The 16,679-nt window shown below is 38.4% G+C and overlaps 4 protein-coding genes across 10 annotated transcripts; 2 read left to right on the top strand and 2 right to left on the bottom strand.

Moving 5' to 3' along the window:
- Positions 1 to 303: 303 nt before the first annotated feature.
- Positions 304 to 3,306, bottom strand: LOC141839888 (uncharacterized). 3 transcript variants are annotated; one of them, XM_074727737.1, is made up of 3 exons: positions 3,016 to 3,306; positions 2,239 to 2,801; positions 304 to 943 (listed from the first exon to the last, which is right to left on the bottom strand). In XM_074727737.1, the coding sequence occupies exons 2-3, from the start codon at positions 2,690 to 2,692 to the stop codon at positions 903 to 905; spliced, it is 495 nt and encodes a 164-aa protein (XP_074583838.1). In that variant the 5' UTR covers positions 2,693 to 2,801; positions 3,016 to 3,306; the 3' UTR covers positions 304 to 902. The 3 variants fall into 3 exon arrangements, with proteins under 3 accessions (XP_074583838.1, XP_074583839.1, XP_074583841.1); XM_074727738.1 differs by having other exon boundaries at positions 2,239 to 2,804; XM_074727740.1 differs by having other exon boundaries at positions 2,239 to 2,896.
- Positions 3,307 to 4,262: 956 nt separating this feature from the next.
- On the top strand, positions 4,263 to 7,435 carry LOC141841315 (uncharacterized). Its single transcript, XM_074729460.1, has 2 exons — positions 4,263 to 4,961; positions 7,210 to 7,435. Exon 1 carries the CDS (start codon positions 4,304 to 4,306, stop codon positions 4,958 to 4,960), a length of 657 nt encoding a protein of 218 aa, XP_074585561.1. The 5' UTR covers positions 4,263 to 4,303; the 3' UTR covers position 4,961; positions 7,210 to 7,435.
- A 1,625-nt stretch (positions 7,436 to 9,060) lies between these two features.
- LOC141842441 (uncharacterized) lies at positions 9,061 to 9,696 on the top strand. Its single transcript, XM_074730645.1, has 3 exons — positions 9,061 to 9,316; positions 9,388 to 9,482; positions 9,601 to 9,696. The coding sequence occupies exons 1-3, from the start codon at positions 9,061 to 9,063 to the stop codon at positions 9,694 to 9,696; spliced, it is 447 nt and encodes a 148-aa protein (XP_074586746.1).
- Positions 9,697 to 9,847: 151 nt separating this feature from the next.
- LOC141838287 (agmatine deiminase) lies at positions 9,848 to 16,542 on the bottom strand. Of its 5 annotated transcripts, none has more exons than XM_074725724.1 (13): positions 16,430 to 16,542; positions 16,176 to 16,268; positions 15,995 to 16,077; positions 15,451 to 15,627; positions 14,847 to 14,960; positions 14,585 to 14,680; positions 14,427 to 14,508; positions 13,447 to 13,502; positions 13,263 to 13,341; positions 12,900 to 13,034; positions 11,204 to 11,439; positions 10,342 to 10,500; positions 9,848 to 10,134 (listed from the first exon to the last, which is right to left on the bottom strand). In XM_074725724.1, exons 4-13 carry the CDS (start codon positions 15,541 to 15,543, stop codon positions 10,024 to 10,026), a joined length of 1,161 nt encoding a protein of 386 aa, XP_074581825.1. In that variant the 5' UTR covers positions 15,544 to 15,627; positions 15,995 to 16,077; positions 16,176 to 16,268; positions 16,430 to 16,542; the 3' UTR covers positions 9,848 to 10,023. The 5 variants fall into 5 exon arrangements, with proteins under 5 accessions (XP_074581825.1, XP_074581824.1, XP_074581821.1 ...); XM_074725723.1 differs by having other exon boundaries at positions 16,398 to 16,495; XM_074725720.1 differs by having other exon boundaries at positions 16,391 to 16,495.
- Positions 16,543 to 16,679: the final 137 nt, after the last annotated feature.

A 16,679-nucleotide genomic window follows, 5' to 3' on the forward strand; every position in this document is an offset into this window, starting at 1 on the left:
TGCTGTTTAGGAACAGAAGGCTTGTTCCCACAAATCATGGAGAACCACAAGTGTTACTTTCCCATTTCATATTCCAGTTGAGATATGACTAGATGTGGGTCTCAATCCACACAATTAAGCTCAAGAGACTCATGCTGCTACCTTACTGCACACAATTATGAGACGGAATCTCTTACCAACTTGCAATTGTTTTCTTAAAATTGCTTGGAATTATGTTGGAAGAGTTGAACACTTTTGAGCAGCAATAAGTTGACTGTCCACCAAAACTGGACTACAAAATGCAGAAATGCATAACAAAACAAATTCAACATTAAAAGAAACCTTGAAGTAATAAGAATTCAATCTTACAGGGAGGTAAGAGCTTGGCCTTCCTAAAGCATATACTATTTACAACAAAAATTGCAGAGGATAGAAGGTATTCACATTGGTGTTTTAAGTCATATTTACAAGCTTTATGTACATTTTGCAATGGTCGAAATCCTCAACTGGATGCAGAAAATAAGGGGATAAAAGAATGAAACAATTCCTAACTTCACCAGCCCCCTTGCAAAATAATCTCAAGCTTCACAAGGTTGCAAAGCTGTCGCCGGACAATTCCTACCTTCAACTATCGCAATGCAAAATGAATTGTACCTTATCAAAAGTTTGAAGCTGTTCGTCTGAATTAACTTCTCTGATCGCCTTTGTGGGGGTAAGAAACAATTTCCTTCCAAACGTCATCACCAAGCAAATGTTCTCTAGTAGGAAATTTTTGCACCAAGAAAACCCATTGCTTCATGATTCTACTTCTTTCAAACTGAAATTTTGTTTTAATTTTTTTCCCTTTTTCTGAGTTTATGGTCTTTACTAAGAACTCACAAGGCCAAGCTGCGTATTTGTATTTACAACAAAGTCAGGTGCCTTCAAAGGGAAGAAAGCCATTCTTCCATACGCTTGTAGCCATCTACGCCAGTAAAAACAAGAGTGAGAAAACACTAGTATAAAGTTCAAGAGATCAATTTGTAGCATTGTAAGCATCACAAAAGGAAAGAGATCAAAGAAAATGTTGTGGAAAATCAATTACAAATAACTAGCTGTTATCGAACCAGTGTTACAAACTGGACCAGCCAGCTCAACCTGGAATCAGAATCCAATCTATTTTGGGTTGAAGCAGTAAATACATACTTGTTGAACTGGATTTTTAAAGCTGTGACTATGTTCTAGCAAGAAATTTGATCATCGTGTTAAAGAAGAATATCTGGTAAAAATAAACAATAAACTATTGTCTGTGTCTACAGATCAAGGAAGAAAAAAAATCAGGAAATTCAGCTACTTCTAGCAAGAAGAATACAGCAACAGATCCAATTTAGAAGTGATACATAATGAGCTCACACCATGTCCAATAAAAGGAGCTAAAAATAAGTTACTGAACATTGGCTTCTGATTGTCTATCAAGCATGATAATAAATAGCCAAAAACATTGATGCGAATGAACCATAAACTTGACATTCAGACTACACAGCAGGAGTGATACATAATGAGCTGATACCAAGTCTGACAAGATGTGCTGAGAATCAGTTACTGACCATTGGCTTCTATCAGCTCATCTAAGCATAATAATGAATAGCAATGGGCCTTCTACAACTGAGTGATACACTTGAGGATTGAGACATTTAGACTACACAGCAGGAGTGAGAATTATAGCCATGTTTACTAAAAAATTTATCAAGAATCACCAAGGTAAATATGGCTAAGTAATAACAACTACAGGTTGTTAACTTCATAGCTCGACATGCCATCTTTTACAAAGAATGGGAATAAAAATCGAAGATTGTGACAAAATAGATAATAGCTTATTACCAAGATGATAAACAAACTAGAATCCTTGTACCAGGAACATGAAGAAACCTTTTTTATAGGCCCTACTGTTAATCAAATCATTCAAATCAAACGGAATTGAACAATGACCAGCTGAGAGTCACACCATTGACATATAGTACAAACTATGTCTTGTAAAATAGAACTAAAATCGTGCATATCAAGGGATAAAAACTAAAAAAGGACATGCTGAATAACTTCTTAGCAAAAGGAAATAAGAAAATAGAAGTTCATATGTACCAAAAAGTAAATATAAACCAACTAAGCTAGAAGAAATACAAACGCAATCAAAGGAATGAGATCTAAAAGCAAACAGTCCAGTCAAAGCAACATGGAAAAAAGAGACAATGTATGTGAAAGAAGAAACACTAGTTTTCTTACCAGAAAGATCATCCTCGACATAGTTGATCGCTCCAAGGACATGAGATCTGGAGTTCTTTGCCTGTTCAGAGCAACCACGTCCATAACACCGTACCAAGACTGAGAAGCTGTTCTCCGTTTCGGAATTGTTCTCAAACTCAGGGCCATGAGGTTCCAACCACCCAATAGACCAATCAGAATCATCAGATTCCGACCCTGACATGCATCCACCATCTGATGGCACAAGAACAATATCATACTCCTTATCGATCCGCCGTTCTTCACGGCTTTGCCACCTTTTCTTAATTCTTCTTGAATTTGACCTTGCCCTAGGTCCATTGAGTGGCGGAAACCTCAAGCAATCCAGTTCCTTGGATCCAGAGGGAAAATCAGAAGTGTTGAGCGGTGAATTGGGGGATTCCTGATCTTTCCCGCCCCAAATCCAGAAAGAGAAACGTTTAAAAGCCATAGCCATCTATGTTACAGGAAAAAAGACCCAATTTGGCGGAATCGCCCCACTAAACTTGCTCTCAGAACGATCTCGACACTGGAAAGCGATCGAGATAAGAATATCCCTTTCGAATCTGCTGAAACAATTAAAAACAATCAATCCCCTGGTCCAACGAGCAACTTTTCCTTAACAGATTAAACTCGTCCCAGTTCTAACACACGTAAAAGACTGTTCAACGAAAAATTAGCCAAAAGAATGAGCTTTTGTTCAACATCCCCCTAATATCATAACAAATTCAAAAGAAATATCACACAAAAAAAGATCAATACTAGTCAAAACGAGCATACCTATGAATCCACGATGTCCTGAATACTCCAACAAAGAAAATTTCTTGTCGAATTGCCACGAAATTGAATTACTTTCCGACCTAACTCCACAAACCCGCAAAAGAAGCGTCCGGGATAAGAGATCCCAATAAAAAAGGCAAAGTTCCAGTCTGCCGGTCAAAAATCTCAGTCACAAAGAAGATAACAGCCGACGAGATGATCAGATCCGCCAGTTCTCACGCCAACTCCGCCGCGCGAGTGAGATCGGGAGTCGCCCGGCGAGAAAAGGCAAAACCAGCGGCCGCGATGGGGTCGGACTTCTCCCCATCGTCGCCTTCATCGCCTTCCTCTTTTATAGCCCTCCGGCCATTGCTTTAAGATTCACGTTTCCACAGATCGACGATCTCGTAACAAGTGATACCGTCGCCGCGTGATTTGCGGCCACAGATCACTCGAGGAACAACCGCGCATACGGCGATCGTATGCGACGGAACATCCACCGTACGATTTAGATATCTACGGCCGATCCAGCGTCGCCCGTCAGTTCCAGTTGGGTCCCACGGCGTGTAACGAGTCCAATCATTGTCTATTTTGGGGGCGAAAGAAACTGCCACGTTGGCAAAGCAACCCTAGCCTAATCCAGCTGGACCAATTTGAGGTAGAGTTGGCTTTGAGGGTTTTCTTATTCTTATGAGTTGTTTAGCTATTCTTATGATTTATTTGCTTATTTATTAATAAGCAAAGAAAAAGTTTTGAGAAATAAAATTAATATAATAAATTCGATTAATAGGTTGCATTGCATGATGAGTTCTTACTGTCCAATCATTAGACGCAAATCATGACCACGTGGACGACAAGGAAGAAAACTCGAAGTGGGATTACACAACCATCACGTTTTTAATAAGAGAGGAGGAGCGTCATTAAAGTTATTAATCATGCGTTTATGACTTAGGCTCTTGATAAATTGGAATGTTAGGAAACCCTAAATCTGATTCTAAATCCAGACCACAAAAATTCATTCACTCGCACTAGATTCCATCTGAACCGGACAATCCAGAAACGGAAATCTGAGAATCTAGTGGGGGTGCACCTGGCCCACCTCGAATCCCAATATTCTTCAACCATTTCTCACCTCCGCTTTGTACTCAAGTTTGTACCTTCATTTCATTGGATGAGGAGTTCATATCAATAGGGGCCCACTTCTCATTCGGTTGGTTTCTTTGCGAGTACTCTTTTGACATTCTACGGTCCTCTAGATTTACCAAAATATACAGATCGAACTTTGGTCGATCTGCTCGAGCGCGACGCGATGGCTCAGGGGCAGGGAGAATCGGAGGCTGCAGCGGCGGCGGCGGCCGAGGCAGTGACAGGACAGCAGCAGCAGCAGCCAAAGGGTTACGCGGTGGAGTTGTACTTCGATCCGGCGCTGGAGAACCAGGTGCTGAAGGCATGGAACGTCCTCGCCCGCCGCCAGATCAGCACCAAACTCATCGAGATCTCCGCCCGCCCCCATCTCACCCTCCTCTCCATCCCCTCCCTCGATCCGCTCCGCCTCCAGCTCCCCATCCGAACACTCGCCGCCCGCCTCGATCCCCTCCCCCTCTCCCTTTCCTCCGTCGGCGCCTTCCCTTCCTCCTCCTCCCCCTCAGACGCCGGAAAAGGCGGAGGAGGTGTGCTCTTCCTCGCCCCTACCCCATCCGCCGCCCTCCTCCACCTCCACTCCCAGGTGTGCGACGCGCTCCGCAAGGAAGGGATCGAACCGCCCGAGGAGTTCCGCCCTAATTTTTGGGTCCCACATTGCTCCGTCGCCGAGGATGTGCCGCGGAACCGCATCGCTGACGCTTTCTGCATCCTTCGGGACCTCAAGCTGCCTGTCTCCGGGTACGCCATGGACATCGGACTCGTTGAGTTCTCCCCTGTGCAGGAAATCTTCTCCTTCCCTCTCGGAGGCAATTCTGAATCTTGAGGTACGCCAGCGTTACTTTCCCAACTAGGGCATCAAAATCGTATCTTGCATGATACATTCACAAGTTCCCTGTCATGGAGAGTTAACTGATAAGTTCAATGTCTATCAGTAAAGTTTCTCCGATCCTTGAAACCACTTTAAAGTACTTCTTTGATGAGTTGTTAAAATTCTATGAATTTCATACCTCGTTCTAAAAAGCTTCCATTTTGTTGATGTTTTCCATATTAACAAGCATGTTCTGTGTGTTTCAGTAAGACCTTTTGCTTCATTGCTTCGTAAATGTGGATTGGTATTTGTGAAGTTCGAAACTTGACAATTATCATCGATGGTCTTGTTGTTAAAGTTTTCAGCATATAACGCTATTTTCTCATGAATTCTGGATGTCCTTGTTCTGCATTGTGCTCAAGATTATACATATTTTCAAGTAGCATTTTTTTAGCTTCCGGAATGCTTTAAATTATCATAAAGGTTGATGACATTGGCCCTCTGCCTAGGGTTGCTAAGCATGCTTCTGTTCTTATTGCATGATTTCGGTTCACCAACATTAAATTTTCTTGACATGGAGGATAGATTGTGCACAAATTATCAATAAAGAAGATCAAACTACTAGATAATTATTTGGAGAGCCTTTGTAGATGCACAATCACCTAAGTTGTAATGTTTGAATTAAAAAGAGGTCTAAGTCTGTCAATTAGCTAATAGAACTAAGTGAGCAAATCGATGTTTAGAATCGGCTCATGAGACAAGGCTCATTTTGGTCCCATAACAGAAAAAGGGCTTGTAGCACTGTCTGTTTTGTTATTTATCTAACCATCTAGGCTATTAGATGCATACTGACTTTATGACCCTCTATGACTTCTAAACAACTTTCTAATGCTACGATTGGTCTTAATGAAGATTTGTTCACTGTATGGTTTAAAGTTATTTTCTTCACTGATGATGAACTGAAATCAGCCTAGATGATGTAGAATGATAACACTCTGATACCAAATTGATGCAACACCAAATTGATCCCTCAAATGACACACAAGATTGGATTGAAATTGATGAAAGAATAACTGTCTCACAGCCAAAGGGAATATCACACAAAGACTAGGGGGAATTTTATTAATCAAAAGTTGAAAAATATGTAGAGATGCATAAACTCTTTCCAAACCAAAAGATACATATTAAATTACTACCAAATTAAAAAGACCGACACCCAAGACAAGATAATTACCAAAGTCAAATCCAAATTTAAAATTTAATTTAAAATCCAAAATTTGCTATTTCTTTCATTTCGCATCACTAAAGTAGGTAAAAATTGATTGATTCCTACTCATCAGTCTTTGGGAAGATTTCTTCCCCTTTATGTTTTGAAGTCCCTCTCTTCCTGGATGATAAAAAAATGAAATCAGCCTAGAGTTGCAAAACTGGTTAACTCTGATTTGATCATGTGCATGGTAGCATGAAATAGATGGTGGAAAGATGTAGGTTAGACAATGAAAGAAAACAAATTTGGAAGAAACAAGTTGGTGGAAGAAAGAACAGATGGACTTACACAGTTGTGAACTGAATCTATTAACCTAGGTGTTGAGGTGTGGGTTGGTATGCTATTTATGGACCCTTTCCTCTGGTTTTGTTGGTGTGTGGTTTGGCATAATGTTTACTTCTATTATATGACCCAAAATGTTTCCTTTTTCAGTTAAATAAATTCCATATTACAGTTCACTGTGTGATTAATCTATCATTTTTACCAAAACCAAAACTATTCCATCAGCTTGGCTTTGAAACTAATCTTCAGTTATCATAAAAGCCTATCCACCCTGAACAACTAGGTTTATCGCGTGTATAATGTGTAAACCATCAGCCCTTTGTGTTCCCTGTATTACAATGAATCTTGCAGAATATTTCCAAATAACACACAATATGACACAGACATCTTCAAGATTTCTATATTAGATGGTTGGCTCTGTATATGTTCGTCGATGAAGATTGTTAAAATCTAACGGTTGAGTTTTAAGCCCCAGAATTGTGATTTGCAAAGCTTGACATGTTAGGATAACACGACATTTTTCCAATATGCCTCAGACATCTGAATTATATGCACGCGCGCACACACACATATATATAATTCAGATTTGTTATTGAACAATCATTTGGGAATTTACTTTTTATCTTTAGGCTTTTATTACTTTTTATCTAATTGGTTGTTGGTATTCTAGTTCTGACTTGATTTATGAAAAATACTTACAAGTTGTTATTAGCAGATAAACATTTGAAGGACATCAACAATTCGGGTAGAAAGAGCTGCGAGTAAATCATTTTGGTGTTTGATGTTGTGGGGCTTATTCTTCTAATCTAATTAGTATTTATTCGAGCCATAAAAATGAAGAGGGATATTTGATCTTCTTGAATGATGTATGAAGTGTTCAACTTATCTTGTGTAGATTTCCTGCAAGCATTTGTATGACACTGAATTGGGGTCTTCTACCAGTTCTCTGTTTATACAATTTAGAGGCAATGATCTGTTAGCTGTCTAAAAGATAATCATTTCTTTATGTTGATGATAAAATAAACAAATATAGAGCACAAAATGTGCTTTCGGAAATTAAATCTTTGTTGAATCTAAGAGTTATTTATGTCTTTGTAATGTTATGTCAAACACAGATATACAAGTTCAAACAAAATTAAGGAAATTAATTTTTAAACCTATAAAAAATAGCCTGAAACTATTAGTTGTAGTTAAAGAGTTTGCATAAATAAGATTCAAGGAAAAGATTCATGGATTGGTTAGCCATTTTAAAATAAAGACTATTGCACTTCTGTTTATGAGAGAAGGTATTAAGTATTCTTAGACTTGTATCAATGAAAGTCTACAAAACAGGGCTGGACACCATAGCAGTTATGTTAATTTGCAGTTAAAATATTTAATCAAGGTTCAAAATCGAATTGCTAATCCAATAAAATAAAAATATATATGTTTTCACTGTATTCTCAACAAAAATGTTGTTTGCAATGCCATCTTTTAAATTTTCTTCTGTAAAAGGTGGAATTTGCCACCTTAGCGGCCCCACACGATTGGTCCCATGATTATTTGTGAGGAGATAAATCAAAAAATTACAGTTGATCACGACGCAAAAGAGTATATCTTTCAAATTTTCGATTTCAAATTGAATTGACATCAAACTGAAATGACTTCGGTTCAATATGATTTAATTTCTTGAATTGATGTGTTTTCATCTTTCAATAATTTTTTAATAGTAAATCGACATGTTTTAGGCTCACTTTATGATCCTAAACCCAACAACACTAGATTAGCTCTAAAATTCCTAATCATCTTAATTATAATCTCAGACCAAGTCTTGGAGATGCAGACAAGCACTGGTATAAGATTCTCACAGACATTTTGTGCCAAGTTCCAGTGTTTTCTTTTGTCCTATTTTTCCCAAATGATTGTTCTTGAATTGGCCTCAACTTCGATTTGCTTCAGCTAATCAAAGTCACTTTTTGATTCAAGACAATTGTTTAAGCATTTGGTGGAACAATTTCTAGTTATTTCTTGCACTCAATTTGGGTCAAATGTTGAACAAATCCCTGTTTCTTGATGTCATTGTGAGATCCTGAATCTCACCATATGGCAAGAACATACTTATCCATGGTGATCATCCTGAAAGATGATATCGGTGGTTCACAAATGCAAGCAAGCTCGACAATGGTGGTTTGAAGTGCACCACTGCTGAGTCATCATCAATCCATGAATCTTATCTTGTGTTGTTCAAACGACTTTGCAATGTACATTTATAAGTTCTTAGAACAATTCAGATCTACTTGAGATCATATTGGATTGTAGATGATGAGATCATATTGCAATGTTTATGTTCTTATTCATTTCCTTCCTCCTCATCCATCACATTGCCAATTGGCTCCTTCTGCCGAATTTGTTCGTGTATTATAATTGCGTGAAGAGCGTTGAGCCAGTCTTTGCCTCACTTTCTCATTAAATAAGAGGAACAAAGCAGCACAAGGCATGCAGCAGCTTCAGTTGGTCGAATGCTCCGTTCTTCCTTAGGCATGCAGTTTCCTCCGTCAGGAGAAGGGAAGCAGTAGGAGAAGGAGCGATGGGGAACTGCCAGGCAGCGGCCGATGCGGCGGCGGTGGTGATCCAACACCCCGGAGGGAAGGCCGAGAGGCTGCACTATCCGACAAGCGCCGCGGAGGTCATGAGGAGCAACCCGGGCCACCGCGTCGCCCTCGTCACGCTCTGCGCCCCGGCGGAGGAGCGGCAGGACGGCGGCCGGGTCACCCGGGTGAGGCTGCTCAGGCCCAAGGACGTGCTCCTGCTCGGCCAAGTTTACCGGCTGGTCACCTCCCAAGGTTCTTCTTCTTCTTCTTCATTTTTACACTTTTCAAAAAATTTTCTTTCAAAAAATTCTCTTCTTTGTCAGAAATCGCAAAGGCTCACGAGAAACTGAAGAAGAGCCGAGCTGAATTGGTGAGGAAACAGGGACATGAACAGCAGATAAGAGAAGGAACTGGAAAGGTACATGCTGCTTTCTCAGCAGATTGGAAATAGAACAAATCAGTCGAGTCAAGATCAAGCATTTAGAGTGTGTTTGTTTTTCTCACTATTCTGTTCTTGAAATGAACAGATTGCAAAGCAAGAGAGGGGTGTGCGGAGGACCATCACAGAGGTGTCAGTGAGAGGCAGACATTGGCGTCCTTCTCTTCAGATCATCTCAGAAATGTCGAGCTAATTGTGGTGTTTAAAGTGACCATGAACATATGAAAGATTGGATATCATCATTGTTGAGATGAAGACATGTAATTTGAAGCATCAATGATTTATTTAATATAGTGTTTTTCATATCGTCAACTTACCAATTAACGGACAAAAGTTAAATGGCATAATAAATTTATTTTGTTAAAAAAAAGATAGGTACATCTTAATAATAACACAATAACGATAAAAAGATAGAAGATACTAAATTTAAAAGGAATAGTTATCTACCTGTTTCAATAATATAGAGAAGAATACGTCTCTAGTCCTTATTGCTAATGAATGGGTCAAGCAAATTGATCCATTACTTGGAAGCTACAAATGGAGCATGTATGGCAGCCGGTTGCTGCTGGGTGATGCAATGGATGTTGCCACCTCCGAGACAAATCTCCCTTGCACCTTCAATCATTACAACCTGTGGAAGTATATAACCTGAGTTTATTTCATGGGCAATGTTTTTCCTATTATATTAAATAGAGTGTTTTCTTTTCTCCTATTATTGATCCTTAATTCTAATTGATTCGACTTGTTTAACTATAAAAGATGTTTTCTTCAATGATGTCGATATGGAATCAACTCCAAAAGAGAAAAAAAGATGTTAATGGTGAAATTTTGTATTTACCTCATGATTAGGAAATGCAGATGCAAGGACGGCATACGCTTGTTGGTCCCACTTCTCATCACCAAATGCTGGTGCTATGATTCCACCATTGGCAATATAAAAGTTCACATAGGAAGCAGCTAGCCTTGTACCTGCAAGTCTTGGTTTTGCATTCCCATCCTACGATCAAATGTACAAAATAGTTAGAAATTTCATGTTGGAACTAGTTAATATCTAAAGCTTCAAAAGCCAATTTAATTATCTATCTTTAATGAAAGTTGACAAGAGCAATGAAGACCTATAAACATAGAATATCAATCACAATGGCAATAATAAAATAACAGAGATTTTCATTGTCAAAATAATCCATTTAGAGTGTAGAGCTTCAACATAGGTCTGAGTAAGTTCTACGAGCACAGTTCTCAGGTTAGTAATTTGCAGAAAAATAGAAAATCATCTTTACAATCACACAAACATTTGCCCTTCATTATTCATTACTGTAGTCAGTCTCTTTTAAACAATCATCATCATGCAACTCCAGAAGAGGTTCTGGAGAAATGACATGAATGCATATTCCAAATGGGTAAAACAAGAAAAACAAAGAAATATACAGATTCACACTGCATAGTATTCTACATTTCCCATTTGGTTTATGGATAATAATAGTGCAGCACACATCAGTATGTTTATTCAATGAAAGCATATTTTAAAAGAAAGCAAATTGTTATATTGTTTGCTTTGCCTCTGCCATTATGTTTCCTCAAGTGAAGCCTTTTGAAAGAAAAGAGTAATATTCTTGGGAAGACGTGTCTGAATATCACCATTCCAGAAGGATTTATTAGAAGCAATTATGAATGGAATACAGAAAAACAATAATACTAACCAAAGAAATAAGCCCATCTGCTTCTTCTTTAGTGATATAAAGTGGGTCAGGTATGTGAAGTTTGATAATCTCTATGTTTCTATCTTTAGCATCAGTTGTGTTGGAAAGAACATAAAATGCCTCAACCGAACGCTCATATTGAGGATCTTGTTCATCATCAGTCCAAGCCAAAAGCACCACACCAGGCTTAACAAAACAACACATGTTGTCTACATGGCCATTGGTATCATCATCACCTACACAAGTTAGAATAGCGAGCTTTAACAAGATTATGCGGTAACACTCAGGATCAATGAGCATATCTCAAGGGAAAAAAGAGAATTTTTATTTGTCAATATAACTGTATATATTTCTCATTTTAGTAAGAGAAAGTCACAATGGAACAAGAATAGACTGTTCAAGCTAGAAAAATGGTGAAAATTGATATGACAGATTATATGTTAGTGCTATCTATTGTTGTGAACTCAATTTCATAGTTGACATGCTACTTAGTGGGTCTGGTAAAGTCTGTGAACTGGTTTGCAGTTGAGGCATGACTTATTTATATTGATAATGTTTTCCACACTAAGTCAACTGAAGCTTCACAGAAGTAAAACCATGGAGAGTACTTGTTTCTTCTTCACCATTTTTTCTATTCTTAATCATCTAGCTAGTGGAGAATACATGTGAACTAACACTTGCTTGCCAGAAAACTAATAAGAGTCCTTGTCACAGCACTATGTGAGTTTCAGTGGCTCATGCCAAACACCAAAGCAAGGCAATCTATTTAGTTTGATGTCAGCAGATATAAAAGGAGATGATAATGAATAAATAAGACAGACATCCAACCCACCTAAGTTTCCTGTCACTTCTGGTTCGTGAACATCTCACACCATTAAGGTATGGTATCAGTCTATCAGAGATTTTGTTGTTCATTAGTGATCCTGTAGGTGGGTAGATCAGAGAGGTGTGAGTTGTCAGTGATAAGCTTGAGATGTGGCTCGGTAGCAAAGGTGGGTTACAAGTTTGAGTAGAGAATGTTTAGCTAGGGTGCTTTCTTCAATTGAGAGAATGTGATGATTATTGTATATATGTTGGTGATTATTTATTAATATATTTTTAATATTTGACCAGAAGAGAAGTCTTGGCGCAATGGTAAAATTATTGATGTGTGACCTAGAGGTCACAAGTTCGAATATCGAAAACAACCTCTTGCAAAACAAGATAAGGTTGCTTGCAATAGACCTTTTTCCAAGACCCATATTGGCGGGAGCTTTGTGCACTAAGCAACTTTTTTTTTTCGAAAACAACTTCTTGCAAAACAAGATAAGGTTGCTTGCAATAGACCCTTTTCCAAGACCCATATTGGCGGGAGCTTTGTGCACTAAGCTATCTTTTTTTTTCGAAAACAACCTCTTGCAAAACAAGATAAGGTTGCTTGCAATAGACCCTTTTCCAAGACCCGTATTGGCGGGAGCTTTGTGCACTAAGCTACTTTTTTTTTTTTAATATTGATCACATATGCCCTTGCATATCCATAGGTGCTATAGCAAAAAGGTAGTATAGCACCTACATATGCTTTTTGAAAACTTGAAAAATGCAATTATTAGCCAACAACATGAACTATGAAACCTCAGATTTGAAAATCTTTCTGAAGATAAGAGTTGGTAAGCAACCATTATAGATGATAACTAGTTGAGCACACATTTATAATTACCATAGAGTCCTCTAGGCAACCAGATGACCTTACTAACCCCAAGATACATCATCAGCTCCTGTTCTATCTCTTCTTTTGTCATATCAGGATTCCTATTTGGATTTAACAAGCATTCTTCAGTTGCAATGCAAGTACCTATAAAAAAAATATAGAAAAATTTAAGAGACCCTTCTAATAGAAACTATAGACTTCAAGTAGCAAGCTTAATTAGCAATAAAATCACATGTAGTCAGGTGTACTGATCTATGAATCAAGCTTCAAACTTCAAACTTTGTGGAGAAAACATGTATTTTGACGACAAATATATAATATACCCGAATAATACAAACAGTCACTAAAAAAACATAGAAGGAAAGTAAGTACCTTCTCCATCTACATGAATGCTTCCACCCTCAAGAACCATCCTATGTGAAAATCTAGCTATTCTATCAAGCTCGAGAATCTAAAAACAAAAAATAGCATATATTGAGCATAAAACAAAGAAAGCTTCAAGAAAATTAGTCAGTAGAAACTGAAAATTTGAATCAAACTAGCATGTATCAATTACCTTCTGGGCTACAAGAACATCAAGTGTCCAATCACTATAGCAACCATCTTCTGGTCCTGCATTACAAACCATAAGACTCCCATTACTATCCAACAAAAGGAACAACATAAATAAAGAACCATGATAGAAACTCTGCTTAGATAATCGGCATAATCAGAGGAAACGTGGTGTCGATTAAGCTTGTGTGGCAATAGTTGTAGATGAACTTTTCCTGTAAATATGTGTTTCTGATCCATACTTGCATATACTATGTTGAGCCATGTTGAATTACTTGCTACGAAAAGCACTACACACTTGAGACATTTTCAAAAAGTTATAGAGGATTGCTAATTAGGTGTTACGATAGAGCATGTTGCTTCTAGAAATTTTATCATCCTTGTATATACTGTTGATACAAAATGATGTGCTAAATTTGCATATATTTTGCATTTGGAAATATCATGTGTTGGAGCATTTTGAAAGAACAGATTGTACCTTTAAACACAAGTCATTTGCAATCTAGTTTCAGATTGAAGTGGTTGGCAAGAGAAAAAGAATGCACAAATGCAACTATTTGCAAAGAGCTGATGGTATTGTTTTGCAAAAAGTAAAACCGTGGTTTGTTGCACAGGTGCAACTACTAGAGATATAGTTCATCCTTTTCTGGTGTAGTTCTTTTCTGGGACATGAAGAAAGGTAATTCATTACCTTTCTCTTTGGGATTTGCTTCTTCCTGTGATGTATAGAACAGGGGAATCTTGTAAATATCCTTTTTTTTTGCAATATATTTGTTCATGTCATTTGCCAAAAAAAATCATGTTATTTGGAAGAAGATAAGATGATCCATAACTTGTCAGCAATTTCTTTCTAGCATTCTTATTCATTGCATTCAAGGGCTCACAGAATGAATACTAATGATTAGTATGTTTAATAATTGTGGTGCTAGATAAATGAAAAAGATTGGTCAAGGAATATACATAAGGAACAATTTCAAACCATACCACCCCAACAATTAAACTTCCAGTCAATTCCTGCAATTTGATGCTCCTGATCTTCTGTTGTAGACTTGTCACACCGAACAAACTGATACAAAAATTTTGATAAGCTACAGTAACAAAATCATAGATAACCCTGAACAAATAGTATAACAGGGGCATACCGTCGGTCCAATGTCACGAAACCAAGCATCATTCATGCTCATCTCTACTACTCGGATGTTACCATTTTCATGAAGCCTATCATAAGCTTTTGTATACTGTTCCCCATATAAATCAAGTAAAAAAAATAGAATCCATAATTCACAAGAAAGGCGCCTTCACATTGAGAAGCTATGTTGACAAAAAACTTTAAGGTTCACATTGAGAAGCTATGTTGACAAAAAGCTATGTTGACAAAAAACTGTTGACCAGATAAAAGATCACCTGGTCTGAGCTAACACACATTGTAACGGGCTCAAATTTTGAAATTGCTTTTGTCACCTTAACAAAAGTATCCTGCCCTGGAAGTGCACCATCCCGCCAATTATCAGGGCGTTCCTGAAATGCAAATGATTCTCGATCAACTTTTAAAAACATAAACTGAGACATAATCAATTTTAAAAGCTAAAAACATAAACTGAGACATAATCAATTTTAAAAGTTAATAGAAATGATGGAAGTTTAGGAAGTGCAACACATTGATCAAAAGCAATCATCTAAAAAAGAAACTTCGTTCTTCTAATCATCCAGATTAATTATTGATTAACTAACAAAACAAATGACAAAGAGCATGCGGTCATTCATGAAAAGATTAAAATAAAATATTTCATAAAGATCATTAATCCATACAAATAAAAATAATCTGCAACAGGTTATTCCAAATCTAAATTGTGGGGAAAACTTTTTTATTACAAAGAAAAACAGAGAGCCACAGAGGAATCAAGAGGCAGATTTCAATAAAAAAAAAGATGCAATTTTTATCACACCTCAACATCAACATAAAATAAACATAAAATAAAAAAAGAAAACGAAGACATCTAACACTCACAGGCCATCCGATCCAACATTGTTGATGGAGCTCCCACTCCGCAGGCATGTGGAAGCCCAGAAGAGCCGGCTTCTCCTTCAAGCTTATTGACATCCTCTCTCTCTCTCTCTCCTCTCTCTCTCTCTCTCTCTCTCTCTCTACACCCTCGTCTTGTTCTCTCTGCTCCTAGAGAGCTAACTGCTAAATAGAAGAAGAAACCAATGGTTATTAAATAGCATCGACGATCCACAGAAAAAAAGAGGAAGAAATTTAGCCCCAAAAGATTAGAGAATACGCAAAGTTACCAACGACCACAGACCAAATCCACCACCACTGATACCCTAACTCAAAGAAACACGAATCACACTGATCAACGTACATTACAACAAAAAGAAAAAATACCACTCAGTCACCTCAACACCTCGGTGCCACTTGATCCACGCCCAAATTATCTATCTCATAAACACACAAACACCCATCGTTTAAACACTCTCTCAGCCCACTGGGAATAAGCAGAGTGACAAAGAGACGGCTCAAAGAAGAGGGGATGGAGATGAGAACTAACCTTGTTCGTGTCGCTCGCTCTCACGACGAGAAAGGTTGATGGAGGAGAACACGACGGCACGATGAAGAGGAGATCGATGGAACCTGGTCCAAGAAGAAAAACCAGATGACGCCCGGCAGTATTTCCAGATCTGCAATATTTCTGCATAAAAAACTAGGGTACCTAAGCCAGTCCGGCCTACCTTTGACTTTCGTTGACGAATGTCGTCCAAAACGGGATCGTACGCAGTGATGTCAGGATTCCGTTAATTCTCATTCAACAAAAGAACATTATACTGATAAGAAGCACGATCGAGTCAATCGCCAGTCGATCGAGCAGCAAAACAGATGAGAAAAATAGAAACAAAAATAAAACGAGAATCAGATTAATAGGCGAAGGGAGAGCGAGAGCTGCTACCGGCCACCTGGAATTCAATTCACTAATTTCTTCGCACACCTTTCCGATCTTCCACTCTCCTTAGGAACGCCGGAGCAATTGCCTTCTCCGGATAAGGCGACGGCGGCGAGGATGCCGCCAAGGAGACCGGGGAAGAAGGGCCGTGAGGTGAGTCGGCTTCGCAGTGGGGTGGGGGGAATCGGAACACGATTCTTATAAAGGGCACTGGAGGACAGTTTTCCGACCGTCCGATGAAGTTTATTCTGTTATCGGACGGCTGAAGTGGGTCCACGTGTCTATGGTCTATAGT

The sequence above is a fragment of the Curcuma longa genome, chromosome 11, assembly GCF_044706935.1.
Source record: "Curcuma longa cultivar G26 ecotype Majalengka, Jawa Barat chromosome 11, ITB_CL_G26_1.1, whole genome shotgun sequence".
NCBI lineage: Eukaryota > Viridiplantae > Streptophyta > Magnoliopsida > Zingiberales > Zingiberaceae > Curcuma > Curcuma longa.

Excerpts from the sequence above, each read along its gene's own strand:
- LOC141839888 (XM_074727737.1), bottom strand. The coding sequence starts at position 2,692 with ATGGCTATGGCTTTTAAACGTTTCTCTTTCTGGATTTGGGGCGGGAAA. Across the intron at positions 944-2,238 it reads TGTCGAGGATGATCTTTCTG|ATGGCTACAAGCGTATGGAA; the intron begins GTAAGAAAACTA and ends TTACTGGCGTAG.
- LOC141838287 (XM_074725724.1), bottom strand. The coding sequence starts at position 15,543 with ATGTCAATAAGCTTGAAGGAGAAGCCGGCTCTTCTGGGCTTCCACATG. Across the intron at positions 14,681-14,846 it reads TGTGTGTTAGCTCAGACCAG|TATACAAAAGCTTATGATAG; the intron begins GTGATCTTTTAT and ends TATGGGGAACAG. Across the intron at positions 10,135-10,341 it reads CTGCATTTCCTAATCATGAG|GTTGTAATGATTGAAGGTGC; the intron begins GTAAATACAAAA and ends ATACTTCCACAG.
- LOC141842441 (XM_074730645.1), top strand. The coding sequence starts at position 9,061 with ATGGGGAACTGCCAGGCAGCGGCCGATGCGGCGGCGGTGGTGATCCAA. Across the intron at positions 9,317-9,387 it reads CCGGCTGGTCACCTCCCAAG|AAATCGCAAAGGCTCACGAG; the intron begins GTTCTTCTTCTT and ends CTTCTTTGTCAG. Across the intron at positions 9,483-9,600 it reads TAAGAGAAGGAACTGGAAAG|CAAGAGAGGGGTGTGCGGAG; the intron begins GTACATGCTGCT and ends CAGATTGCAAAG.
- LOC141841315 (XM_074729460.1), top strand. The coding sequence starts at position 4,304 with ATGGCTCAGGGGCAGGGAGAATCGGAGGCTGCAGCGGCGGCGGCGGCC.